Raw genomic sequence first — 27,950 nt, 5'->3', positions numbered from 1 at the left:
TCCACAGGGCAGAGCTGGGACCACAGGGATCCCAGGGAGGTGTTGGCCCGGGGCGGGTGGTGCGCTCTGGGTCTCTGGGGATGTGCCAGCCGCTGCCGCGCTGTCCACCGGGCAGGAGGCTGGGGCCGGGGCCCAGAGCGCGGAGCCCTTCCCGGGACCGCTCCGGCTCCCGCGGCGGCCACCGGCAGGGCGCGAGCGAGCGCTGGCGGGCGGGCGGGCGGGCGGGGCGGGGGCTGCTATTTCTGTCCGGTGAGCGCAGCCGGCGCCGCGGGGCGGGGGAGGGGGCGCCCGCGCCGCCATATTCGCTCCCGCCGGCGGCCCCGCGGCGCGCAGCCACCATGAGCACCGCCGCCTTCCACATCTCCAGCCTCCTGGAGAAGATGACGTCCAGCGACAAGGACTTCAGGTGCGCCCCACTGTCCGGCGCCCCCGGCCCGCGCCCCATTGCAACCCGGGCCCCCTTTCCCATCCCGTGACCGTGCAGCCCCTGCCTCCGCTCCCGGCACCAAGCCCCACTCCCCACCCCGCTTCCTCGCCCTCTTCCCGGCGCGTGGCTACCGGAGCCTCGGGGACTCCAGTCCCCGCGTCCCTGAATCGTTTCCCGCCGCGCAGACTTCAGCCTCAGCCGTGCACCCCGCATCGGAGCCCCAGCTCCGCCCCTCGGCGCCCTCCTGAACCTCCTCTTTCTTCTTTCTTGCCCAACCCGCGTCTCCTCCCGCATTGGATGTCCCCAGGCCTCCACTTCAACCTCCACCGGTGCCCTCGACCTCTCCTGGGCATCCCTGCGCCAGCTTCTTCTGCCCCCCACCATTGAAACCGGGCCCCTCCCGGGACCACACCCCCTCCCCCTCTTCCTGATAACCTCTTCTGGCCTCTACTCCAAATCATCCGACCTCTCCCTCCAAATCACTAGAGCCTCCTTGGTCCCCTCCTCCACCTTTCTTCATCCCCTCTCCTCCCAGAGCAAGGGACTGGGCTAAGCCTGGCTTTGCAGGCACCCAGAGATGGTTGCGGTTTGGATTTAGGCTCTGTGAGCCATCCCTTGTCACCCCCACTCCCTTATTTCTTCTAACCTCTCTCAGCATTCCAGAACCACAGGAACAGAGCTAAAAACAATGTCAAACATCTAGCCCAACCCCTTATTCTCTGGGGAAATTTGGGCCCCCCCCCCCCCCCCCCCCCGCAAAGAGAAGGGATTGGCCCCTGGTAACATTGGCCAGTTCTGCACCCTCCAAGCTGATGGGAGATTTAGAGACTAGCATGGCCACACCCACTTGTTAAACATTCTGTCACTTTATCCCCATTTTACAGATAGGGAAGCTGAGGTTCAGAGGCATGAAGGGCCTCATGTAGCTAGGAAGTGGAGGACTTGGGGTCCAAATCCAGATGAATCTAATATGAAGGCCAAGATCTTAATGAGGCCTACTGAAACCAATTCCTGACAGAGGAGGGGACTGAGATCTGCTCTTGGGGTCTGATCCCTGCCCTCTCCTCCAACACATTTCTCAATACCGCTCAAGAGCCCTCCGCTGTAATAGAGTCTTGGAGACACAGTCATGGCTTGAGATTCTAGTTTCCACCACTTCCTGGCTGTGTGACCATGGACAAGTTACTTAACAGCTCTGAGTCTTAGTTCCTGTTTCTTTAAAATAGGGATAGGAACAGAGCCCACCTCAGGGTTGGAGTGAGGATAAAATGAGGTAGTAGCTGTGAAACATTTAGCTCCAGGTAAATGTTTAATCAGTGGACACCATTGTGATTCTATGCACATCAGAAATAGGCCACGCCCTATCCCTTCTCTAACCTTTTTGCACTTGCTTGAGCTCCCCCTTCATCTGTCAGCTCCCATTCAATTGTCACCACTTTGGGATGCCTCTTGACTCCAGACAGGGCTGGACACCGCCCCTAAGCTCCTGAACCACAGGGACTGTGCACTTCCTTTTGGTGACCCACAGCCTGTGCTGGGGATACAGTAGGTGCTTAAAAAATGTTTTTTGGGTCCCGGGCTCTGTGCTGTGCTCCCCACCGCAATATCCTTCAGTCCCCCCAGCCACTTGGTTGATAGTGATTGCACCTCCTGTTTTCCAGAGGCTTGGAGGGGTACAGTGACTTGCCCAAGGTCACATGGCCAGCCCTGGGGATTTGTACCACGGGCTCTGGGGCCTCAGGTCCAATCTGCAGGGAGTTGTCCCTGCCAGCAACAGCCTGAGAAGCGCTTTCAGCCTGTCCCTGCCAGTGGCCTCAAGAACACTTAAAACCACCCTGAGCATATGAGAACGGTGTCTATTTTTAAAGTTCAAATACCAGGGGGCTGGGTCCCACTGACCAGCTGTCCCGGCGTCCATGTGGCCACGTGTTTCAACCGAGTGCTCTAGAGTTTCTCTGCAATGAAACTGAGACTGCGTCCTGGAGGATGCAGCTCCTGGAGGTGGGCAGTGACTACAAATGAGGGCCCCAGGTTGGGTGGAGGCTTGTTTTTCTGGGTCCCTGCTTTCTGGGCAGGTGGCTGCTCCATTATGGCTCAGACTCCAACAGATAACGGATAAACTTGAGAAATCTTGCAGGAACATCCACATTATTCCTGGAAAACACAATAGAATCAGTTGAGGAACCAGGAGACCTGTCTGGTAAGCCCATTCTCTACCTGGTTTGCTGTGTGACTGTGGGCATTTCCTGCAACCTCTCTGAGCCTGGTTTTCTCATCTGCCTCATATTCAGACCTCCTTGTCCTATTTAAATCTCCAAGGAGCTGGGAGCGGTGGCACACGCCTGTCTCCCAGCGACTTGGGAGGCTGAGGCAGGAGGATTGCAAGTTCAAGGTCAGTTTGGGCAATCTGGTAGATCCTGTTTCAAAATAAAAAGGACTGGGGGTATAGCTCAGTGGTCGAGCACCCCTGGGTTCAATCTCTAGTACCAATAAATAAATAAGTTAATTAATTAATGAATCCTCAAGGATGCTTTGAGATGCGGGGGAGGAATCCCAATTTAATGGAAAAACAGACCCAGAGAGAAGGAAGCAATTTCCTAACATGACTCCTTTGGTAAATGGCAACACCAGTTTATTGACTTAAGGCCAGACGTCTTTGCTGCAACCGTTTCTACCGAATTATATGCCCTCTCCCTCCACATACACAATATGGCTCTCTTTCTCTCAGAGCCAGGCATCTGTGGGGACTCAACAGCATCGGAAATGCCGAGGTATGTTTTAGAAGAGTTGATTTCTGAGTTCCGGTTTCCACACAGCTGTTTGGTCCTGCAAAGGGCTAGCTTTCTCCCTTCCCTCCTCTCCTGCCCTCACCCTGGCCTCCAGACCCTCTGCACACCTGTTCTTTGCTGAGCCTGGAGTCCCAGAGATGAACTTGCCAAGTTCAAAATCAAAAGGAGGAACTGGTCTGGTGACCAAATTTTCTGGGCAGCCCAGCAAGTGCTGCACTAGAGGGATTCAAAGTACTCTGGAAAGATCCTCCTGTCCAGTTGTGCTTAGGTATGTGGGGGAGAAGCAGGGAAATGGTCAGAGTCATCCCTGAGGCTGGGACATGGAAGCTGGGCTCCTGACAGTAGAATAGGAGTTCAACAGTAGAGAGGAAAGGAGCCTCCTGGGGGCACATTGTTGGCTGAGCAGGGTTTCCATGACCTGCAGCTTGGAGACCTTGTCCTCCTACTCGGCTGAGCAGAGCCGCAGATGCATGTGGCCACCTCAAATTTGGCTCAAAGTCAAACCTCCTCCTTCCACTTACCTTGGCCCCCAGGTAGACCCTGTCACCCTGCCATCTGCCTTCCCCCGGTCCCACCTCCCACCTGTTGTGGGTAGCACAGGCTAATCCAGTTGTTTAAAATAAGCAGCTATGACATCCCTGTCATAGTGCCCTCCTGGTAAGGCGTCACAGGGCGTCATGACATCAAGCAGCAGTTCTGAGCCTGGCAAAAGAAGAGGACTCAAATCCTAAGCGGGACAGAGGCAGGACTCCTGGCTGATTTGCTCAGCTGTGCCGGAAAGCAGGGCTTCCTCTGGGGCCATGGCTCTGGTCCTAGCCCTGCAGCCTCTCTCCTGGCTGCTCTGTCCCGTTTTCTCCTTAAATCTCCACTCCAGTCCCAAGTCTCCGTGGCCAACCAGCTGAGACGCCTACTGCAACTTCAAATGCCAGGGACAGGGCATCAGGCCATAGGATCCACCCCCCTGTGGGTGCATGAAGCTCTTGACTGGGGCCCAGTCTGGTCAGTGGGCTGTGTCTGTGGCCCTATTGTGATCGGTGCTGGCCTCCAAAATAGGCCCATGGCCCATCAGAATGGCCCAGGGCAGTGGTTTCACAGTGTGGGCCTGACCCCTGAGCATCGTCCAGGAACTTGTTAGAAATGCAGATTCTCAGGCTCCAACCTGGGCCTACTGATTCAGAGAGTAGAGATGGGGCCTGGCGTGATTGACAGGCCTAGCGAGGGCTTCTGGTGCTGGCTGCAGTTTGAGGTCCTCTGGTCTAAGGGCAGGACCTGCACGGATTCTCTTAAAGTGGGGTGGGCAGGGCCAGCCACCGTCCACCTGTCTGGTAGAGGTGACCCTTGCTGACATCTGACTTGGTCATAAGGTACCTATTTCACTGTCCCAGCTGTGGCTAAGGGATGGGAGTGATGGAATGTGCCATTATAACAGTGGCAGTGCCATTTACTGAGTGCTCTCCATGTGACCTGCTACCCCGCAAGGCAGGTACAATTAATTTTTCTTTTCTTTTCCTTTCTTTGTTTCTGGGGATTGAACCCAGGGGTGCTTAACCACTGAGCCACCTCCCCAACGCTTTTTATATTTTATTTAGAGACAGGGTCTCGCTGAATTACTCAGGGCCTCACTAAGTTACTGAGGCTGACTTTGAACTCGCAATCCTCCCGTCTCAGCCTCCCAAGCCACTGGCATGACAGGTATGTGCCACTGCACCTGGCCACAGGTACTGTTCTTGTCCCCATTTCTCAGACAGGCAAATGAAGGCTCAGAGAGGTAAAGGGACTTGTCCAAGTTCATATTCGCATAAATGGGAAGAGTCAGGAGCCAGCCAGACATGGTGACACACGTCTGTCATCCTAGCGGCTTGGGAGGTTGAGGCAGGAGAATCGCGAGTTCAAAACGAGCCTCAGCAACAGCGAGGCGCTAAGCAGCTCAGTGAGACCCTGTCGCTAAAGAAAATACAAAATAGGACTGGGGATGTGGCTCAGTGGTTGAGTGCCCCTGAGTTCAAACCCTGGTACTGCAAAAAAAAAAGAGTCAGGAGCCACTCCACTAAGCACTTAGCCAGGCTGCACCATTCCTAGTCTGCCACTCTGTGGCAGTTGGTCACACATCCACGGGCGTCCCTGGTGCCCACGGCCCTCATACTCTCCTTGCCCTGGGGTCCTTGTATCAAGGTCCATGTCTGGGGCAACTCTGAGGTGCTGTGCAGAGTAGCAGGGGCTCAGCAATCCTCTCCCGCCCGCACGCAGGTTCATGGCCACCAGCGACCTGATGTCAGAGCTGCAGAAGGACTCCATCCAGCTGGACGAGGACAGCGAGCGCAAGGTGGTGAAGATGATGTTGCGGCTCCTGGAGGACAAGAACGGCGAGGTGCAGAACCTGGCTGTCAAGTGGTGAGTGGCGGCCTCAGTGGGGACCAGGGAAGGGTCCCCACCCAGTGTGGGTGCATTCTGAGCTCCCCATTCCTGAGAGGTACAACCCCTGAGAGCAGAATTGCTGAGCAGCTCTTGGGACCCCAGTGGTGTTGGACAGTGACTCTCTCTGGGGTCCCCGAGGAGTAGACCCAGAGCAAAGGATCCAAGGAGTTGGTAGCCTGGCCGTTGGTACTTATTTTTTTTTTTTTTTACTTCGATTGATTTTAATGTTTTAAAATTTATTTATTTATGGTACTGGGGATTGAACCCGGGGGGTGCTCTAGGGATGTGCTCTGAGGTATGTCCCCAGTCCTTCTTTTTGTTCTTTGAGACAGGGTCTCGCTAAGTTGCTGAGGCTGGCCTCAAATTTTGAGATCTCCCTGCCTCAGCCTCCCAAGTAGCTGGGATTGCGGGCATACGCCACCATGCCCAGCTACCACCTGTATGTCAACAAGTCATCCAGGGGGTTCTGATACACACTCAAATGTGTGTATTGTTTTTACATACTATTAGGCCATAAAATTGGATGTAAAACAAAGGAAGACAGGTAGGTTTGGCAGGAGCCGAGAATGGCATTAGCATAGCCAGAGGGTACTTTTCTTTCTAGCCATACAGAGGGTCCCCTGTTGAGCCAGTAATTTCTTTCAGTACTTGAGGCCCCAGAAGAAGCATGAGGGGACTTAAGAGGGCAGCCTGCAACTGGGTTTGGTGGTGCACATCTGTCATCCCAGCGGCTCCGGAGGCTGAGGCAGGAGGATCTCGAGTTCAAAGCCAGCGTCAGCAACTTAGCGAGGCTGTTTCTAAATCAAATCCAAAAAAGGGCTGGGGATGTGGCTCAGGGGTTGAGTACCCCTGAGTTCAATCCCCAGTACCAAAAATTTAAAAAAGAGGGCAGCCTGACTTAGGCTAAGCCTGAGGCTTCTGGACCATCCCCCTCCCGCTCAGCCTGGGTCCCCTGGTGGGCAAAGTGAAGGAGTACCAGGTGGAGACCATCGTGGACGCCCTGTGTGCCAACCTGCGCTCAGACAAGGAACAACTCCGAGACATCGCCGGCATCGGCCTTAAGACGGTCCTCTCGGAGCTGCCCCCTGCGGCCACAGGTACCCAGGACCCCAGGATCACTTGCCCCAGTTTATGTGAAAAAAAGAGGTGGGGCGGGAAGGATGGGTAACTGAGGCTCCCAGAGACGAAGACACTTACCTAAGGTCACTATGGCAGGGAATTTAGACGGGATCGATGGAAATTCACGACTGTGTCTTTTAGGAATGCTTTTACGGAAAGTAATGAAATCTAACCAAGGGAGGCTGCAAGAAGTAACAGGGTGTCTCTGGGGGGACCAGCAACCGCATTTTCCCGGCAATTCACTTAGCAGCTCAGTATTGACAGGGTTGAGGTCTCTGCCCGTGTCTCCTCTCCTTTATAAGAAAAGCACATATTTTCCCCAAAGACCCCAGAATACTTCTAATGTCTCACTGGCCAGCTCTGGGTCCCCAGCCACTCCTAGCCGTGTGGGAGGCTGGGAAAGGAGGTGTTGAATGCTTGCTCCTTCCTCGTGGAAGTGGACAAGGGAGGAAGCTTCGATGGGCGGGAGCCGGCCAGCAGCTGGGGTGTTGGTTCCCACCTCCCCAGCTATCTTCTTAGCTCAGTCAAACTCTGGGTCAAACCTTGGACCAACGGAGCTTCCCGATCAGAAGGATTCTCTGTGATGTGGGCTCAGGAATACGAACGGAGGCGGGTCAGAGGTGGGAGCTGCCTCTGCCCCCAACCCAGGGCCTCACCATACCTGCCCTGCGTCCCACACAGGCTCTGGGCTGGCCACCAATGTGTGCCGGAAGATCACGGGCCAGCTCACCAGTGCCATCGCCCAGCAGGAGGATGTTGCTGTGCAACTGGAAGCCCTGGACATCCTCTCTGACATGCTGAGCAGGTGAGGGAGGTGGCCCTGGGCCATAAGGAGGGGGAGGCATAGGGGTTGGGGAGGGACTCAGGTCCACAGAGCTAGCATGTGCTGCACGCCAGGCCCTATGCCTGAGGCTCCTTAATCATCCAGCAGCCCTGCAAAGGAAAGCTTAGCTGTCACCATCAAACAGGCTCTGAAAGGCCATGTGGCCCACCCCAGGTCACACTGCCAGTAAATTCTCCTGTGACTTGAGCACCTATTCTGTGGCCAGTACAATGGCAGATGCCCCATGATGTTGGGAATATAGAATTGGCTGCTCCTAGGGAGGCCTTCACAGACGCGTATGAAGCTGTGAACACAGTAAATATAACAGCTAGAATAAGAGCAAGGCAGACAGAGCCAGGCGTGGTGGCGCACGCCTGTAATCCCAGGGATTCGGGAGGCTGAGGCAGGAGGATCACAAGTTGGAGGCCAGCCTCAGCAACTTGGTGAGACCCCATCTCAAAATTAAAAATCAAAAGGGCTGGGGATGTGGCTCAGTGGTTAAGCGCACCTGCGTTTAATCCCCAGTACCCCCACTCCAAAAAAGCAGGGTATATAAGAGCTCAGAAGAGCCACACCCCCAATCCAGTCAGGGTGGGCTGGGAGACTGTTCTGGAGAGATTTCTGCTAGAGCTGAGCCTTCAAGGAGGGGTAGGACTTAACTGGGTTGGGTAGGCATAAGCGGGACGCTGAGTGGGAGACACGCTTGGTCCAGAGGACAGAGACAGGAAAAGACGTAAGGTCCCAGGACCCAGGCCAGGCAGTCCTGGGGCTGAGCTGTAAAGTGGAAGGCAGGTGGAGAGATGGGTATGGAGGGCCAGGCAGGAGCCATGGGGGGCTAGTATTTGCGTGTTATCCACAGCTCTTTCCCCCTGCAGTGTGGGGAGAGAAGAGGAGGCAGCTTCTGTAGGTGGTTGAATTAGGGTTAAACACACAGGTGGACTCCACAGGACTTCAAGTGGGCAAGAGAGGCAGAAGCTCAAAGATGACCCCCCAGGGGTGGGCCTTTAGTAACCCAGGGACAGACAGAGGGCCTGTGGTAGGATGTACCTCAGGAGTGGGAGCAGGTGTGTGGAGAGGAGGGTGACGGATTCCATTTGGGACATATTGAATTTGAGGTTCTTTGGAGGCACTAAGTCAATTGGAAACTCCACAGGGACAGGTCCCAGGGCCAGAATCTGTCCTGCTCTCCCTGGCTTCCGGCATAGGACTGTCACATAGTAGGCGAACAAATAAATGGAACCCAGGAGGGAGGTCTGGACTGAGCAGATAGGGAAGGGTGAGGTCAGTGAGTGCCTCTGGAGTGAGGGGGAACAGGTCTCAGGACACTTATGGGACAGGAAATGCCTAGGCTGGTTTGAAGCTGAGGATAGAAGCTGCTGAGGCCTTCTACCTGCTTGGAAACCATTCTCTGTTTCTTACTGTGAACCCAGAGCTTAGCTTATCCAGTAGGTACTGGGGAGCCATGGGCGGAGTTAAGCAGATGGGGGGGCCAGGTGAGAAGTAGATTTTAGACCACTCAGGTCTCAGTGTGGAAATGGCCTTGTAAGGCAGGGCAGGTATTGTGGCGAACCCCAGACTCCAAGGAGATCTGGGCAGACCCCTGGAGCCCCAGCCCCCCTTACCATTGGCCTTCTCCCGGGCTGAGAGACTGGGCACCCGGGTTCAAGTCCTGGCCTCGCCTTCTTAGCTAAGTGTCCTTGTGGCGCCCCTCTCTCTGCTTTCTCTCCTGTAACAATCATAACTCACTGAAGTAGTTGGTCCTTACCATCGGAGAGCACTTTCCATTTTCAAGGGTTATTTGGTTGCTAAAATTCTGGGGCAGGAGGCCAGGACAGGATGGGAAAGGGACTGCCTGTCTGCGGCCCCCAATCTGACGCTCCGCTGTGGCTGTCCCAGGCTGGGCGCGCCGCTGGGCACCTTCCACGCCAGCCTGCTGCACTGTCTGCTGCCCCAGCTGAGCAGCCCGCGCCTGGCTGTGCGCAAACGGGCCGTCGTGGCTCTCGGCCACCTGGCGGCTGCCTGCAGCACCGACCTCTTCGTGGAGCTCGCCGATCACCTGCTGGACCGGCTGCCCGGCCCGCGCGCACCCGCCAGCCCAGCCGCCATCCGCACTCTGATCCAGTGTTTGGGCAGCGTCGGCCGCCAAGCTGGCCACCGCCTCGGTGAGGGGGCGGGGCTGAGGCTCCGCGAGGTGCTGGGGAGAGGGGCGGGGCCTGAGCAGATGTTGTGGGCGGGGCTAAGGACTGTCTCCTAGGCAAAGGGGCGTGGTTTGGGACCTGGGCGGGGCTTGAGGGATCGGGACTGAAGGGGGCGGTTCCTGAGGACAAGACAAGCGCAAACTTGAGCTCAGGGCCCAGGAAAGCGCAAGCCTCCCTAGGAAGGGGCTTGGATCACTCACTTCTGTGGCCCAGAGGTTCACGGGTAATTCTCAGGCTACCAGACCTGAGAATATTAAGTAAAATATTCCCTAGCCTCCTACCTTGACAAATGTACCTTAATAGCAACCTGTGAGTAAGGTTTGAAATTTTTCAAATTGCTATTGGGGGATAATGTGTATACCATTAACCACACCATATAAAGTGTGCATTTCAGTGCCGTTTGACCTCTGCAGACATGCACAAAACTACCGTGTATGCAAAGGTTGGGATGCAGGACATTTCCATCACTCCCCCCCCAAATTTCCTTGTACCTCTTTGCAGTCCATCTCTCTGCCTCACCTCAGGCAGCCTTTGAATGCAGCAGGCAGGTTTGAATTTGCCCTCAGACCCATTGAATAGGTGTTCCAAGCTAGAACTAGACAGTGTGGGTAGTGGAGAGTTGACCTGTGGTCAGCACCCCGCCCCCAGCCCCTGGCTCAGTCAGGGCAAGGGGCTTTGCACGTACCAAGGGGGACACCGCAACCCACATGTCCATGCTCTATCTTATCATTCCACATGGCAGCCACTCATTAGTGACCCTCAGGAGCCTGGACTGGAGAGAATCCTGCACAGACTTGGAAAAGGCTCAGGGTTGGTTGAGCAGGAAACTTGGGGGTCCCAGGTTCCCAAAGTAGAATCTAGAAAGGATGTTGGGTTAGCGTGGTGCCTTCTTGTTTTGTGAGGAAGGGTGGAAATGGAGAAGAACTGAGCAGAATCCTCAAAAGCTTGGGGACCAGCCAGAGTCTCCAGCTGCCTGATCTGTGAAGGCAGGACCTGCCTCTCCTCTTCTCCCATCTGGGGACTTGCAATCTCTGCGGGAAATAAGGGGAGCCCGCAAATAATGGTTGGATAACAGAGGCTCCTCTGCTGGGACCTGGGCTAAGCTCTTATCTCTGCCCAGTGTGCCTTGTTACACTGACTGTAAAGATCAGTACAGGCTGCCTCGGAGAAGTCTTGTGACCTGCCCAAGGCCCCTTGGCACACAGGTGGCCGGGTCAGGGCTCCGGCACACACCTGCTCGCCCGGGAACCCTCGAGGCTGAATTTGCAGTGCTCAGGGCTGCAGGCGCGGGGATGAGCTGCGTGCTGTGGGCTGGGGAGACCCAGAGAAGGGTCTGGCCTAGCTGACCCGCCTGGCCCTGTAGGGGCCCACCTGGACCGCCTGGTGCCCCTGGTGGAGGAGTTCTGCAACCTGGATGACGACGAGCTCCGGGAGTCCTGCCTGCAGGCCTTCGAGGCCTTCTTGAGGAAGTAGGTGCCACGGGGCTGCTGGCGGACGGGCAGCGGTCTGAGGCGGAAGGTGGGGGGGCAAGGGGGAGAAGACATCAGCTTCCAAACGGTAAAATTTCAAGACTCACCCTTGGGGCTCCCCTCCACGCTCCACCACGACCTGCCTGGATCCAGCGTTCCTCCCCTGTCCTGTCCCACAGGTGTCCCAAGGAGATGGGCCCTCATGTGGCCAACGTGACCAGCCTCTGCCTCCAGTACCTGAAGCATGATCCCAACTATAACTACAACAGTGACGAGGACGAGGAGCAGATGGAGACTGAGGACAGCGAATTCAGTGAGCAAGGTGGGCAGATGCCCTGTCACGGGGATTGGAGGTAGGATGACCCCCCAGGATCCTCCTGCCACAGACAGGGGGCCACATCAGCTCAGCTCTTCTCGGGCTCCAGCCACGTCCTCTGTACCTGCCCAGATCACAGTAAGGACAGTAGTACAGCTCCCGCTTTGTACCAGTGGGTTGACACACGCATCTGCATCTGTGCATTCAACCAACTGTGGGTCGAAAGAACCTGAAAAATAAATTGTATCTGTCCCAAACTTGTCACTGTCCCCTAAACAATACAGTATAGCAGTGATTCCCATAGCATTTACATTGTGTTAGGTATTATAAGTAATTTAGGGATGATTTAAAATACAGGGGAGATATGCTTAGGTTCTTTGCAAATATTAAGCCATTTTATAGATGGGATTTGAGCATCCTTGGGATTTTGGTATCCAAGAGGGTCCTAGAACCAGTGTCTTCAGAATACTGAGGCAGGAGGATCACAAGTTCAAAGCCAGCCTCAGCAACTTAGTGAAGCCCTGAGCAACTCAGCAAGACCCTGTCTCAAAATAAAAAATAAACAGGGCCGTGGTGGGCGCGGTGGCGCACACCTGTAATCCCAGCGGCTTGGGAGGCTGAGGCAGGAGGATCTCGAGTTCAAAGCCAGCCTCAGCAATTTAGCGAGGTGCTAAGCAACTCAGTGAGAACCTGTCTCTAAATAAAGTACAAAATGGGTCTGGGGATGTGGCTCAGTGGTCGAGTGCCCCTGAGTTCAATCCCTGGCTCACCACCCGCCGGCCCCCCCCCAAAAAAAAATGTGAAGCCGTCTCTCCGCCACCACTTCTCCCTTGAGCCACAGACATCCTGGGAGACAAAGACCCCACGTGTGTCTTGCCCCTGCCCCAGAGAGTGAGGACGAATACAGCGACGACGATGACATGAGCTGGAAGGTGCGCCGGGCAGCCGCCAAGTGCATAGCGGCCTTGATCGGCTCCAGGCCCGACCTGCTGCCCGATTTCCTCTGCACCCTGGCGCCCGCCCTCATCCGCCGCTTCAAGGAACGGGAGGAGAACGTCAAGGCCGACGTCTTCGGGGCCTACATCGTGCTATTGCGACAAACGCGGCCCCCCAAGGGATGGTTGGAGGCTGTCGAAGAGCCCACCCAGACCGGGAGCAACCTCCACATGCTGCGAGGACAGGTGGGTCACGCCTCTGCCGCTGGCCTGCTCACCGCCCCTCCATCTGACCGTCTTCCTGTCCTTCCACCCACCCCACTGTCAAGCCCTCGCGCAGCTATTCTGCGCATGGCCCTGTGTACTGGGCGCTGGAACACAGCAGAAACAATGCAGATCAAGGCCCTGTCCCCTGGACCACACAGTCTTGGAGGACAGATAGGCAGTCACAGGAGCCGGGTGTCTTGGCCACGTGTAATGTTCCAACAGCAGGCAGAAGCCCCGGAAAGGGGAGTGATAAGGTCCAGTTTGCATTTGAAAAAGCTCATTCTGGCTGCTGGGTGGGGAATGGAGCATAAGGAGACCAAAGTCAAGGCTGGAGACCAACCGGAGAACATTGCAACTGTACAGGCGACAAGAGAGAGACTGATGGACTTAGTGTCTGCCGTGGGACAGAGAGGCTAGAAAAGTAGGTTTGGGGTTGAATCATTAGGTCTCACTGCTTGGCTGGACAGACAGGTGTCATGTGACTTTTAGATTTCTGGCTAAAACATGAAGTGCTTTTCCCCAGGATGGGGGAGAGTTGGGAGAGGAGGGGACATTTAGACTTCTGTTTATGTTGGAGGTCTTCATTGGATGGCTCTAAGTAGTCTGGTTTCCATTACTATAATAAAACACTGAAGGTTGGGTACTTAATAAAGAAAAGAGGTTCAGGCATGGTGGTACACATCTCTAATCCCAGCTACTCCTGAGGCTGAGGCAGGAGGATCCCAAGTTCAAAGGGATCATAGCAAGACCCTGTGTCAAAAGAAAAAGGGCTGGAGATGTAGCTCAGTGGTAGAGCAATCCCCAGTACTTGCGTTTTAAAAGGTTTATTTAGCTTAGCACTTGGACTCAGAAAAACCAGGCAGCACAGCGCCAGCTCTTGTAAGGGCACCCCTAGCGGCTCACATCATCGTAGATGGCATCATAGCTGAGACACGTGCATGAGGAAGAGATCACAAGGTGAAACCGGAAGTCAGAAGGAAGAGAAGGGCCGGGCTCACTCTTCTATAACAAGCCTCCCTTGAAAATCCAGTTCCCACGGGAAAGCCATGCCCCCAAAGACCTCCCACTAATGACACCTCTTTAAGGTCCCACCAACCCCCAACGCATGAACCTTTGGGAGACACAAGCCATAGCCAAACCATCGCAGATGCCCAAGTGGGTCAGGCAGACAGAAGGCACAGGGATCAGGGGTTGAGATACAGATCTGGGCTGGATTCAGAAGGACACGGGGGAAGAGAATCTAGCTGAGAAAAGGGAAGGGGCCAGGCTTCTGCTTCCCCCTCATGAAGTATAATAGTAACAGCCAGACTTCCTGGGTGACCTTGAGCTAGTTCCTTTGGACCTAGAGAATGGACACCAGAATTGTCCCTACCTCTGCCGGTCTGTGTGTCAATCAAATGCCTAGCAATCAATCAAGTGTAAGCTCTTAGGAGGCATCCTGTCCACACTGGGCATCGCCCCTTGGTAGTGGGCGGGCTGGGGAGGTTTCCCGGGTGGTCCCTGACCGCCCCAACCTGCCCACAGGTGCCCCTTGTGATCAAGGCCCTGCAGCGGCAGCTTAAGGACCGGAGCGTCAAGGCCCGGCAGGGCTGCTTCAGCCTTCTCACGGAGCTGGCGGCTGTCCTCCCTGGCAGCCTGGCGGAGCACATGCCAGTCCTGGTATCAGGTAGGCTGGACCGGCCTTGGGTGTCTGTTCCGCGGGGCCTCTTCCAGAATCCAGATCCTGCCCTGAGTGGATCCCTTAATCCCTGAGAGAGCCTGGGCCCCAGTCTCAGGAGGAGCCCCTCGTTTTAGTTCCTCACTGGCAGGAGGGAGAACCAGGCTGGGTTCCAGGCCCGACTTCCTGCTTTCTAGTGAGTTCCCTGGACTTGTGTCCCTCAGCCCTGGCCACTGGCCAAGCAGTGACCACTGGGAAACTTCTGCCTAAGATGTACCTGTGGCTGCTCCTTCCCCGCTTCCATGGAGGGCCACGGAGGATCGAGGCTCATGTCCCTGTAATCTTTGCACCCCGCAGGCACCATCTTCTCCATAGCTGACCGTTCCAGCGCCTCCACCATCCGAATGGATGCCCTGGCCTTCCTGCAGGGGCTGCTGGGCACAGAGCCGGCTGAGGCCTTCCACCCGCACCTGCCCACCCTCCTGCCACCCGTGATGGCCTGTGTGGCCGACCCTTTCTACAAGATTGCGGCTGAGGCCCTGCTGGTGCTCCAGGAGCTGGTGCGGACCCTGTGGCCACTGGACAAGCCTCGGATGCTGGACCCCGAGCCATACGTCGGAGAGATGTCTGCAGCCACCCTGGCACGACTCCGTGCCACCGACCTGGACCAGGAGGTGAAAGAGCGGGCCATCTCCTGCATGGGCCACCTCGTGGGCCACCTAGGTGACCGGCTTGGGGATGACCTGGAGCCCACCTTATTGCTCCTCCTGGACCGCCTGCGGAATGAGATCACCCGGCTGCCCGCTGTCAAGGCTCTGACCCTGGTGGCCGTGTCCCCATTGCGACTTGACATGCAGCCCATCCTGGCCGAGGCGCTGCCTATTCTGGCTTCCTTTCTGCGCAAGAACCAGCGGGCACTTCGGCTGGCCACACTGGCGGCCCTGGATGCCCTGGCACAGAGTCAAGGACTCAATCTCCCGCCACCGGCAGTGCGGGCTGTGCTGGCCGAGGTGCCTGCGCTGGTCAGCGAGAGTGACATGCATGTGGCCCAGCTGGCTGTGGACTTCCTGGCCACCGTGACCCAGGCCCAACCGGCCTCTCTGGCGGAGGTCAGCGGCCCGGTACTTTCCGAGCTGCTGCGGTTGCTGCGGTCGCCTCTGCTGCCAGCCGGAGTGCTGGCGGCCGCCGAAGGCTTCCTGCAGGCCCTGGTGGGGACCCGGCCGCCGTGCGTGGAGTACGCAGAGCTCATCACCCTGCTGACTGCGCCCGTTTACGACCAGGCTGCAGACGGAGGTGGCGGGCCAGGCCTGGCCAAGCAGGCCTTCCATTCCCTAGCTCGGTGCGTGGCAGCCCTCTCGGCCGCCTGTCCCCAAGAGGCGGCGGGCACTGCCAACCGCCTGGTCTGCGATGCCAGGTCACCCCACTCGAGCACGGGGGTCAAGGTCCTGGCGTTCCTGTCGCTGGCAGAGGTGGGTCAGGTGGCCGGGCCAGGCCCCCAGCGGGAGCTGAAGGCCGTGCTCCTGGATGCTCTGGGGTCGCCCAGCGAGGACGTGAGGGCCGCCGCCTCCTACGCGCTGGGCCGCGTGGGCGCGGGCAACCTGCCGGACTTCCTGCCCTTCCTGCTGGCGCAGATCGAGGCCGAGCCCCGCCGGCAGTACTTGCTGCTGCACTCGCTCCGGGAGGCCCTGGGGGCCGCGCAGCCCGACAGCCTGAAGCCCTACGCCGAGGACATCTGGGCGCTGCTCTTCCAGCGCTGCGAGGGGGCCGAGGAGGGCACCCGCGGCGTGGTGGCCGAGTGCATCGGGAAGCTGGTTCTTGTGAACCCCCCGTTTCTCCTGCCGCGCTTCCGGAAGCAGCTCGCTGCAGGTAGGGACAGGCGTGAGCCGCCCAGCTCCGAGGGGCGCCTTGCCCCTGAGTGTCCAAGCGGCTCATGGAGAGGGGGCCCTTTTCAAGTCACAGTGCCGATCGGATCAAGTCAGAGGAACACAGTGCTTCCTGGGACTTAGAGGCTTCCTCCTGCAGGACCCCTGAGATAGAAGAGACAGGGAACACAGACCTCGATAGGTCCCTGCCAACACATGTCGCCAGCCCTCCAAATCCACAGGTTCCACACCTAGAGTCAACCAACCTCGGATTGAAAACATTTGGGAAAAGCCGGGCGGGTGGCTCATGCTTGTAATCCCAGCGGCTTGGGAGGCTGAGGCAGGAGGATCGCGAGTTCCAAGCCCGCCTCGGCAACTCAGCAAGGCCCTAAGCAACTCAGCAAGACCCTGTCTCAAAATAAAATATAAAAAGGGGCTGGTGATGTAGCTCAGTGGTTAAGTGCCCCCTGGGTTCAATCCCAGGTATCAAAAGAGAAAATATTTGGAAAAGAAAATTGTATCTGTACTGAAAGGCACAGACTTCTTATCTTTATTTCCTAAACAATACAGTCCAACAATTATTGACACATTAGGTGCCAGGTATCCTAAGTAATCTAGAGATGATTGAAAGTTCAGGGGAGAGCCAGGCGTGGTGGCCATGCCTTTGATTCCAACGACCCACCTGTAAGTCAAGTGATTTGGGAGACAGAGGCAGGAGGATCACAAGTTCGAGGCCAGCCTCAGCAATTTAGGGAGACGCTGTCTCAGAATAAAAATTAAAGGGAACTTGGGGTGTTGCTTAGTGGTAGAGAGCCTTGGGTTCAGTCCCCACTACTGCAGTGTGTGTATGTGCGCGCACGTGCGTACACACACACACACACACACACACACACAATAATAATGGAATATGTGCCTAGGGAGGATGTATACAGGTTATACACAAATGTCACCCCATTTTATAGAAGGGGCTGCAACATCCTTGGGTTTGGGTATCTCTGGGGGTCCTGGAGCCAATCCTGCAAGGATGCTAAAGGGTAACTGTACAGTTAATAATTCCCTGATGCTGCTTCTGTAACCCTTGGTGTGGACATCAGGGTAATGTTCCAGGCAGAGGTTAATGAGGGGCCAGAGGCAGCAGTCTGCAGAGGTTTCGTGCTTTGGGCCTAACTTGCAAGAAAAGAAATGTCAGCATAGAATGGACCTGCATGACATGCCCTGGGATTTGGACAGAGCCAGGTGAGAACTAGGAGGGTCACTGTGTTATGTCATGGAAGGCACACCAGGATGTCTCAGACCTCTGAGAGGAGAAAGCAGGTATTGGGTTGTGGGTTTTTTGTTTTTTTTTGTTTTTTTTTTTTTTTTTTTTTTTGTACCAGGGATTGAACCCAGGGGCACTTAACCACTGAGCCACATCACCAGCCATTTCTATATTTTATTTAGAGACAGGGTCTCACTAAGTTGCTTAGGGCCTCACTAATTTGCTGAGGCTGGCCTCCAACTTGCAATCCTCCTGCCTCAGCCTTCCAAGCCACTGAGATTATAGGTGTGTGCCACCATGCCCAGTGGATTGTGGGCTCTTGAGCAAATGAAAGCCCCCAGGAACAGAAGGCTTCCATCAGGTCTGGTGGTCCCTGGTGAGACTAGTGAATGTGTTGGTTGACATAAGGCTGGTTCAGCACTTGGTAGAGTGTAGGGGACCCAATTCATACTGAGTCAGTGAAAGCCCTCTGTTGCTGCTAGATATGTCAGTGATTCCAGTTCATGCCTGCTTGGGTGACTGGGTGTATAAGAAGCAGTTGTCTGGCCCTCATCACAGTGGGGACAGAAAGCACATTGTTGAGGATGTCGTCTGTCACATTACCTGGAGAGATGAATCAAGACAAGGAAGAGCCCTGCTTTTTCTTGGCACTGATTGGCTCCTGTCTCATGCACACTGTGGAGCCAGCTCACTGGCCCCATTGCATGGCTTCCTTCAGTAGAATCAAGTTCCTGGGACTTCCTGCTGGTTCCATCTGCCCATCCCAGGGTCCACCCCACCTCCAGGCCCCTATTTGTCTTTGGCCTGGTTTTTCTTATTTTCAATTCTCGGAATCCCAGCTACCAATTCAGAGGCGTGCCAACGTCTCTCCTGACATCGTTAAGTAAACTGTACTTCCTGCTCCTTCTTCAGCCTCGCCACTCAGAAAGCAAGGCGCAAAGTGAAATGAGGGGAGAGCTTCATTCCCAGGCTCGGGGATGGTTGGGACTCGGGTGGAATCCCTTCGGCCTCCAGCCTGCCAAGCACCCCAGCCCCGACCTGGAGAACGCAGACTGGGGAGGAGGGCCTAGCCAGGAATTCTGCATCTGCTGTGCAGCCTTAGATAGGAGCTGAACTTCTCTGAGTCTGTCTTGTTGTGTAAAATGCAAATTAATGATCCTCTTATTTGATCATCAGACCATCCCGAGGATGAATTGAGATAGTGTGTCTGAAAAATATAATACAATCTCAAGGCCACAAGGGAAGCTCTTTCTTTGGGGTGACCATGGTCTTGGGTGCCTTGTTTGCATCCTGGGGCCTTGTCACCTGAGGACTGGAAATGTTACTCTCTCAGCTGCAGCTGAGAATTTAGGGCAGATTCAAGACTGGCATGGGGAACAGGAACATCGGATTGGTGTCCCCAGGGAGGCCAGGCGGGGAGCGGGGATGGCTCTGTCTCCCACAGAGGCCGGGGGTGCCTTCTTTCTGCAGGCCTCCAGGGTGAGCCCTGCCCCTCACTGAGCTGCACCCCTGTGTCCCCCAGGTCAGCCACACACCCGCAGTACGGTCATCACAGCGGTCAAGTTCCTCATCTCCGACCAGCCCCATCCCATCGACCCCCTCCTGAAGAGCTTCATTGGTGAGTGCTTCCCCCACCCTTGACGCCACCCAGTGCCCCACACAGCCCTTGACCTTGGACTGATGCTCCTTACACATCAGCCAAAGGGGAGCCAGAGGCCCAAAGCCCGCCTCATCCCTGGGTCCATCCCCAGCACCCCGCCCACAAAAAACAAAACATTGGCCGAGTCTTAAAAACTCAACTGTACAAAAATAAATTAAAAAAAAAAAAATAAACGCTCAACTGTACAAAAAGGCGAGTACTCTTAAGAAGTGCTGTGTGGCTTTGGGTAAGTTCCTGTTTTCAAAGCCTCACCGGGAGCCAGGTACAGTGGCACACATCTGTCATCTCAGCGGCTCAGGAGGCTGAGGCAGGAGGATCGAGAGTTCAAAGCCAGCCTCAGCAACAGCGAGGCACTAAGCAACTCAGTGAGACCCTGTCGCTAAAGAAAATACAAAATAGGACTGGGGATGTGGCTCAGGGGTTGAGTGCTCCTGAGTTCAATCTCCGGTACCAAAAAAAGAAGTCTCATCTGTAATGAGGTCAAGTTCACATTCAGGGTCCTTCCGTGTCAGGCACTGTTAGGTGCTTTACAGACATGAACACGTTTTGAATCCTGGAGACCGCCCTACCACAGTGGTACTGTTGTTCTCCCCCCCTCACTAAGTGGCACATTCTAGAACGGAAGCCCAGCATTCTGCACCTTGGGGATCCGTATCTCTGGCACAAAGTAGTTGCTCAGCACGTCCATCATATTCAGCCTGGTCTACGTAGCTCCCACTTACCAGACGACCCAGGGGCAGCGTGCTGGTGGTTTTGTGTCTCACTCTGTGTCCCTCAGCGCCCTCACTGTCCTTTCGCAGGAGAGTTCATGGAGAGCCTGCAGGACCCGGATCTGAATGTACGCCGGGCCACTCTGGCCTTCTTCAACTCGGCCGTACACAACAAGCCCTCGCTGGTCCGGGACCTGCTGGACGACATCCTTCCCCTGCTCTACCAGGAGACCAAGATCCGCCGGGACCTGATCCGAGAGGTGCAGAGCAGAGCTGGCGCCCCGGGGAGTCCTGCTCCCTGTTAGGTCTCTCCTGGGGAGCCCGGGACCTAGGCCGCCTCTCCCGCCTCTGCTGGGGCTGGGTGAGGAGCAGGTGCCCGGGCGCAAGGTCTGGGTGAAGTCCTGCCCTCTGCTTCTTAGCCGTGTGGCCCCAGCCAGAGCAACCTAACCCTCTCTGAGCCTCAACTTCCTCTCTAGAAAGATGAGAAAAATAATCACGTAGGGTCTACATCACATAGGGTCATCGTTGCAAAGTTTTAATGACTTAACTTCCCTAAGTGCTCAGATCCAGTCCTAGTACATCATCAGCGCTCATACAGGTTAAGCATCCCCCATCCAAAAATCCAATTTTTTTTTTTTTTTTTTTTTTTTTTTTTTTAGCACCAGGGATTGAACCCAGGGGTGCTTAGCCACTGAACCACATCTCCAGTCCGTTTTAATTTTTATTAAGAGACAAGGTCTTGCTGAGTTGCTTAGGGCCTCACTAAGTTGCTGAGGCTGGCTTTGAACTTGAGATCCTCCTGCCTCAGCCTCCCGAGCTGCTGGGATGACAAGCGTGTGCCAACGCCGCCTGGCCAAAAATCCAAATTCTGAAATGCTTCAAACTCTAAAACTCTTTGCGGGCTCACGTGATGCCGCCAACAGAAAGTTCCACCTGTGACCTTATGTTGAAACACAAGCACACCAAAAATAGTGTATAAAACCACCTTTAGGCTGTGTGCGAAATTCATTTCTTTTTTCTTTTTTTTTTTTTTTTGCGATACTGGGGATCGAACTCAGGGCCTTGTGCTTGCAAGGCAAGCACTCTACCAGCTGAGCTATCTCCCCAGCCCCAAAATTCATTTCTATGACACAGAAATGAGTTTAGTGATTAGACTTGGGCTCCTCCCCCGAGATATCTCATCATGGATGTGCAAATATTCCAAAATCCCAAACACTGATAGTCCTCAGAATTTGGGATAAAAGATGCTCAGCTTGTAAATGCTGGTGACGCTGGGCTGTCACTCATCATTCAGTGGCTGAGTCTGAGTGCCTGGATTCAGGTAAACCAGATGTGGTTTCCACCTCCAAAGAGTTCATCGTGGCCTCCCGAAGGAGAGAGATGCCCACACTGCTGGTCACTTAACCTATGGGCAGCCCACTTGGCAAAGTAAAGATTGAAGGGACCGAGATGAAAGGCGATGTCACATCCAAGCCATCGATCACACAATGGACTAAAGAGGTCTGAACCACCGGATGTCACTGAGTAGGAAGCAACTCTCTGCAGGAATTGGAAAAGTTTCCCAAAAGAGAGGGTGTTTTAGCTGGAATTTTTTAAAAAACACTTTTAAATTGTTAATGGACCTTTATTTTATTTCTTTATTAACATGTGGTGCTGAGAATTGAACTCAGTGCCTCACACAAGCAAGGCAAGTGCTCTACCACTAATTCTAAGACCCCAGCCCTTTTCTGGATTTTGATTGGTAAGAATGAACTTACCCTTAAAATCAGAGTCTTGCCAGGAGAGGTGGTGCATGCCTGTAATTCCAACAACTGGGGAGGCCAAGGCAAGAGGATCACAAGTTCAAGGTCAGCCTCAGCAACTTAGTGACATCTTGTTTGAGACTAAAAAAAAAAAAAAAAGTTCTAGGGATGAATTTCAGTGGTAAAGTGCCCTGGGTTGAATCCTAGGTTAAAAATTAAAAAGAAAAAAAGAAAAGCAGAGTCTTGTGGTTAAACGTTTCAGAGACCTGGATTTTTAAATTTTAGGTTTGCTCTGTCTCATGGGGCAAATTAATTAACCTCTCTGATCCTTAAATGGGGTTCACGAGAGCATCTTCCTCAAACATTTGCAATGCTTGAGGAAGATGTCATGTGGGGATGCAGCTCAGTTGGAGAGTGTGTTTAATATGTGAGGCCCCGAGTTCAGTCCCCAGCACCCGCGTCCCCAACACACACACACAAATGTCATTTAGGGCTCTCGGTGTCTGCTTGGTAGATTAAATCAATTGCTGTTTTGACTCTGATCTTTATCTGGGGGAAAGGGCGTTGCAGGCTGAGACTTGAGGTTGGGCGGCACCACCGGGGGGCTGGGCACTGGGATGAACGGAGCTGTGGGGTGTGGCAGGAATCCGTGGCGAGTTCGGTGTTCTTCCACCCCGGGGCCACATCCCCCCAACTCCTGATGTCCTTCCCTCCTGCAGGTGGAGATGGGGCCCTTTAAGCATACGGTGGACGACGGGCTGGACGTGCGGAAGGCAGCCTTCGAGTGCATGTACTCGCTGCTGGAGAGCTGCCTGGGCCAGCTGGACATCTGTGAGTTCCTGAACCACGTGGAGGACGGGCTGAAGGACCACTACGACATCCGGGTACGTGGGAGCCCGCCCGCCCCGCCCTCCCCAAAGGGAGAGACAGCCAGGCACCATGGTGGCTTTCCTCACTCCCCACGGCGGGCACTCCCACGAGAGCAAGGGCGCTGTTATTTTCTTATTTAAAAAAGGAGCCAATGGAGCCAGACATGGTGACATGTAATCAATCCCAGCCACTCAGGAGGCTGAGGCAGGAGGATCACAAGTTCAAGGCCAGTCTCAGCAACTTAGTGAGGCCCTGTCTCAGAACAAAAGGGGAGATGTAGCTCAGTGGTAAAACAGTCCTGGGTTCAATTCCCAGTACCCACCCCCACCAAAAAAATAAATAAATAAAAGAAAGAAAGAAAGAAAGAAAGAAAGAAAGCCAGGCGTAGTGGCACACACCTATAATCCCCGCTAATTGGGAGGCTGAGGCAGGAGGATCGCAAGTTCAAGGCCAGCCTCAGTAATTTAGCAAGGCCCTAAGCAACTTCGAGGACCCTATCTCAAAATCAAAAATGAAAAATAAAGGCCTGGGGATGTGGCTCAGTGGTCGAGCACCCCTGCGTTCAATCCCCAGTACTGAAAAAAAAAGGAGAAGAAAAAAGAAAAGAAATGCAGTGATGTTAGACTACATCCCCACATTGCCACTGTATCAGGCTGTTTTCTAGTGCTATAACAAAATACCAGAGGCTGAGCCTGCGTACAAAATACCTGCACTTAAAAAAAAAAAGGTGGGGCCCATGGTAGTGTATGGTGATCCCAGCTACTCAGGAGGCATGTAACTCAGCAGTAGAGTGCTTGCCTGGCATGCAGGAGGCCCTGATTTGTTTTGTTTTACGGTTTGAACCCTACGGTGCACTACCTCTGAGCTACATTCCCCAGTCCTTTCTTTCTTTTTTTTTTTTTAATTTTGAGAGAGGCTTCCTTTAAGTTGCTGAGGCTGGCCTTGAACTTGGAATCCTCCTGCCTCAGCCTCCTGAGCTGCTGGGATTGCAGGAGTATGTCACCACGCCTGGCCAGGCTTGCTTTTTATAACTGACTCCTTGTGGAACTAACCAGGGTCCTCTGGTAACTACATGAAGCCCTTCCAAGGAAACTGATCCCAAGGACCTAAACACCTCTCATTAGGCCCCATCTCTTAAAGGTTCCACCACCTCACAACACTGCCACATTGGGGATGGAGGTTTCAGCACATGATTGTTTGGGGGACACAGTCCAACTGTATCCAATCCTAGCAGCCACCTCCCTACCCTCAGCTGGAGCCAGGTAGCTGCTGAGGTTGCTCTTGCTCCTTTTCCAGCTCCCTCTGGCTTCTTTACTTACCGAAGGGCTCTGCTTGACCCGGGGCATCTGAACCTGAGAACCACCTGTTCCTGGCACCTCTTGTTATCCAGTCCTCCTCAAGGCCAGCCAAGCGTACTGGATAAAGTTTAGTGTCACCGTTCACACGCTGTAGATGGGGACAGGGAGGCCCAGAGAGGAAGAGACTCAGGCAGGGCCCCGTCAGGACTCGATTTCGCCCTGGGCTCCGGGTGTTGGGTACAGTGTCTGCTCTTCCTTGGGTCCATGCTTTTGTCCTCGGGCCGTTTCATTAAGAACTCCTGTCTCCTTCCTTCTGGGCAGATGCTGACATTCATCATGCTGGCACGGCTGGCCGCCCTGTGTCCTGTGCCTGTCCTGCAGCGGGTGGACCGGCTCATTGAGCCACTTAGGGCCACCTGCACCGCCAAGGTAAGCCCCGTGCCCATCGGCAACCTGGATCAGCTGCTGGGTTACCTGCAAATCACTCAGTTGCCAGTTATGGAAGGGGGCATGGGTCAAACCTCACCGCTGCCCGGCCAAGAGCTTCCTGTTCGAGCCATCGTACACACGGCAGGGCAGAGGCTCAGAGGGTTAGTCGTTGGTCAAGATGACACAACGAAGAAACTGCAGAGCCAGATTCAAACTCCTCTGGGTTTTCTTTCATTCATTAAATATCCCCTGGGGGCTGGGCTTTGTGAGAGGTAGAAAGGAGTAAGGTTGAAGATGATGGCTTCCCTACTCACGCATCACGTTTTTAGTTGAGAAAGTGGGTTCGATACTTAGAATTGATATTTTGATCCAGGGCAAAGCTGCTGCTGGACTGGAGTGTCTCAGGGGTCCCCAGGAGGAATCTGGGGTGGAAGCCCTCATGGAAAGCTGCAGTGTTGAGCAGAGAGCCTGGCACATCCCGGGGAACCCAGTAAAGAACTGTTGAGCCGGGTGCGGTGTCGCACGCCTATAATCCCAGCGGCTCGGGAGGCTGAGGCAGGAGGATCGAGGGTTCAAAGCCAGCCTCAGTAACTCAGCCAGAGTCTGTCTCAAAATAAAATATAAGAAATGACTGGGGAAGTGACTTAGTGGTTAAGCACCTCTGGGTTCAATCCTCAGTACCGAAACAAAACAAAACCAAATGAAACAGAAAAACTCTTGAATGGCTGGGCGTGGTGGTGCACGCCTGTAATCCCAGGGGCTCAGGAAGCTGAGGCAGGAGGATTGAGGGTTCAAAGCCAGCCTCAGCAACTCAGCGAGACCCTGTCACTCTATAAAAATATAAAAAAGGGGGCTGGGGATATAGCTCAGTCGGTAGAGTGCTTGCCTTGTAAGCACAAGGCCCTGGGTTCAATCCCCAGCACCCAAAAAAAAAAAAAAAAAAAAAAAAATATATATATATATATATATATACTTATATATATATAAAAAGGGCTGGGGATGTGGCTCAGTAGTTAAGTATCCCTGGGTTCAATCCTCTGTACAAAAAAAAAAAAATCTTTTGTGTATCAAACATTTTGAAATTGTAATTTATTGATCGATAACCTACCACATAAGTTTATATTTTTAACACATGTTCAGTATCAGGTCAGTTGGTAATAACAGTGATTCTGCAGGGACAGAGCAGCCTTGACAGTCTCAGTGGCTACATCTACTCTAGTTCTCTTTGAGCTTGTGTGGCATGAAGAGAACTCTCGTGTCCCAAGCCAGGAGCTGTAAAGAGCATCATAGTGTCAGAACATTCTAGCACTAGGCCAGTCCACAGTTCTGAAACCTACAAAGCTAGAAAACCAAAGGCTTTTTAAAAAACTTCCTTGGCAACAAAATTCTGACTTGAGCCGGACGTGGCGGTGCATGCCGTAATCCTAGCTTCTGGGGAGGCTGAGGCAGGAGGATCCCAAGTTCAAGGCGAACCTGAGCAATTTAAGGAGACCCTGTTGCAAAAGAAAATAATTAAAAAAAAAAAAACATTGGGGGTGTTGCAGTTGCTTCCCGTGTGTGGCCCTGGGTTCAATCCCAAGGAACGCCAAAAAGAGAGACAAAACTTGACTTGAACGGTCGTGAGGTTGTTTACAATCTTTAATTCCCTTTCATATTCATATATTCAATGGGAGGAATATTAATATATTCGACGATTGGGTATGTGCGAGACCCCATGGCAATGTTATCTGCACAGTCTTACCTTTTTTAAAACCCCAATAATCCCGATTCTAAAGCATAGCTGGCCCCAAGGGTGAAGTCCATTAATCCTCGCAGAAGCTCTGTGAGAAGACTAATTCACAGATGGGGGAACGAGGCCCAAAGAATGGGTGACCTCAAGTCACAGCTCTATGAGGGCAGAGCCCTTTGAACCCAGGACTGTCGGATCCCAATGCCAGGCTCCTGCGCACTACAGGACTGCTTAGGGAAGAGCCCAGCACCAGGAACTTGAACTTTATTGCTTAAGCAGTGGGAAAATTACTGAGAGTCTCTGGGGAAGCAGGAGATGGAGCAGGAGGGGGAAACCATGGAATGAAGGGTTTGGGACTGAGTCTGGACTTGAGCAGGGAAGAAGCAGCAGAACTTCAGTCAGATCTGTGTAGTGGCAGGGGACCAAGAATTGGTTTTAAGCCCTTAAGTACAGACTGCATCTTGCTGCTGACAGGAAGTAATCAAGAGAGTACGATCAGATTATTAATTAGTAAAGGTAAAGGTGGCTGCACACCTGTAATCTCAGTGACTGGAGAGGCTGAGGCAGGAGGATCGCAAGGTCAAGGTCAGCCTCAGCAACTTCACGGGACTATTTTAAGATTAAAAAAAAAGGAAGAAGGGCGGGGGATGTAGGTCAGTAGTAAAAACCAACCTCAGGGAAAGGAGCCAGTGCAGATCCCAGCCTCGACAGGTGGGAGGCCGGATGAGAGGACAGACAGCTCCTTCCCACTTCTTTTCCCGCTGTAGGTCAAGGCCGGCTCAGTGAAGCAGGAGTTTGAGAAGCAAGATGAACTGAAGCGCTCTGCCATGAGGGCAGTGGCCGCCCTGCTGACCATCCCCGAGGTGGGGAAGAGCCCCATCATGGCCGACTTCTCCGCCCAAATCCGAACCAACCCTGAACTCGCCACCCTCTTCGAGAGCATCCAGGATTCTGCTTCGGCCCCCAGCACGGACTCGATGGAGCTCAGCTAGTCAGGAGTCCGCCCCGGGCTCCCCGCCTACCACTCCAGGACCGGGGTGCGCCCTCTGGCCTTTCATCTCACGGGGCCCTCGTGCCCCTGGCTGGGGTGTACAGTGCCTTCTCCAGGGACCCAAGCTCACAGGCCTCCACAGCCCAAGCGGCCAGGGTGCCAGCAGTTGGGCCCTTTACCTCAGGACTGTTGTTAGGGCGAGAATGTTTTCCAGTGATCTCGACACTTCGCCCCTCCAGTTACTCTGGTTCCTTCAACCTGGGGAGTCCCTGCCTCACTGACCAGCACCTAGAAAACAGTACAGCTGCTGGGCTCAGAGCCAGCAGGCTGCCCTGCCTCCCCTACCGTCCCAGGTTCCTCACTCCCACAGTCCTCCTTCACCAGAAGCGCTCTGGCCAGGAATCCTAAGAATGGGGTGGGAGGTGGCGCAGTAGCGCATGGCTAATCCCAGTTATCTGGGGAGGCTGAGGCTGGAGGACTGAAAGTTTGAGGCTAGTTCTGAAAACTTAGGAGGCCCTGTCTCAAAATTTGGCTAGGGAAGTAGCTCAGTGGTAAAGCACTGGGCTCAATCCCCAGTACAAAAAGAACAGGGTGGGGATGTAGCTCGGTGGTAGAACATCTGCCCAGCATGAGCCTCTGGGTTCTATCCCTAGCCCCTTGCCCCAGAGAAACCACATCAGATACTTGAGTTACTCATTCTAAAATTCAGAATGTTCTTTGAATTGGCAGCATTGAATCCCCAAACTCAGAAGATATTAAAGGCTTTTTTTTTTTTTTTGGCAGGGAAGATACGTGGGGACTGGATGGGGTTGACCCTAATGTTTCATTTCTAACACAAACCACTTTTCCTGTCACCACCCAGGCATAACCATTTTGTGTCCTCAAGATTTCCAACATGTTTCTAGATTTTAGTATTTTAGACACAAATGACAGGCCAAAGCTTTTTTCTGATATGCAAGGCTAATAAAATAGATCCTAAATTGTTA

The 27,950-nt window shown here is 54.0% G+C and overlaps 1 protein-coding gene across 1 annotated transcript; it reads left to right on the top strand.

Moving 5' to 3' along the window:
- Window positions 1-250: 250 nt before the first annotated feature.
- Cand2 (cullin associated and neddylation dissociated 2 (putative)) lies at window positions 251-27,950 on the top strand. Its single transcript, XM_047534681.1, has 15 exons — window positions 251-406; window positions 5,464-5,607; window positions 6,574-6,728; window positions 7,432-7,555; window positions 9,470-9,735; window positions 11,135-11,240; window positions 11,420-11,562; window positions 12,445-12,737; window positions 14,283-14,424; window positions 14,773-16,281; window positions 19,058-19,153; window positions 19,996-20,165; window positions 22,367-22,531; window positions 24,137-24,244; window positions 26,741-27,950. Exons 1-15 carry the CDS (start codon window positions 339-341, stop codon window positions 26,963-26,965), a joined length of 3,714 nt encoding a protein of 1,237 aa, XP_047390637.1. The 5' UTR covers window positions 251-338; the 3' UTR covers window positions 26,966-27,950.

The sequence above is a fragment of the Sciurus carolinensis genome, chromosome 19 (assembly GCF_902686445.1).
Source record: "Sciurus carolinensis chromosome 19, mSciCar1.2, whole genome shotgun sequence".
Classification (NCBI taxonomy): Eukaryota; Metazoa; Chordata; class Mammalia; order Rodentia; family Sciuridae; genus Sciurus; species Sciurus carolinensis.
This window is presented reverse-complemented; position numbering and strand designations above follow the sequence as displayed.

What these genes read in the sequence shown, in the direction of transcription:
- Cand2 (XM_047534681.1), top strand. Translation starts at nt 339, where the DNA reads ATGAGCACCGCCGCCTTCCACATCTCCAGCCTCCTGGAGAAGATGACG. An exon ending in TCCAGCGACAAGGACTTCAG is followed by an intron (nt 407 to 5,463) that starts GTGCGCCCCACT and finishes GCCCGCACGCAG; the next exon opens with GTTCATGGCCACCAGCGACC. An exon ending in CCAAGCTGGCCACCGCCTCG is followed by an intron (nt 9,736 to 11,134) that starts GTGAGGGGGCGG and finishes CTGGCCCTGTAG; the next exon opens with GGGCCCACCTGGACCGCCTG.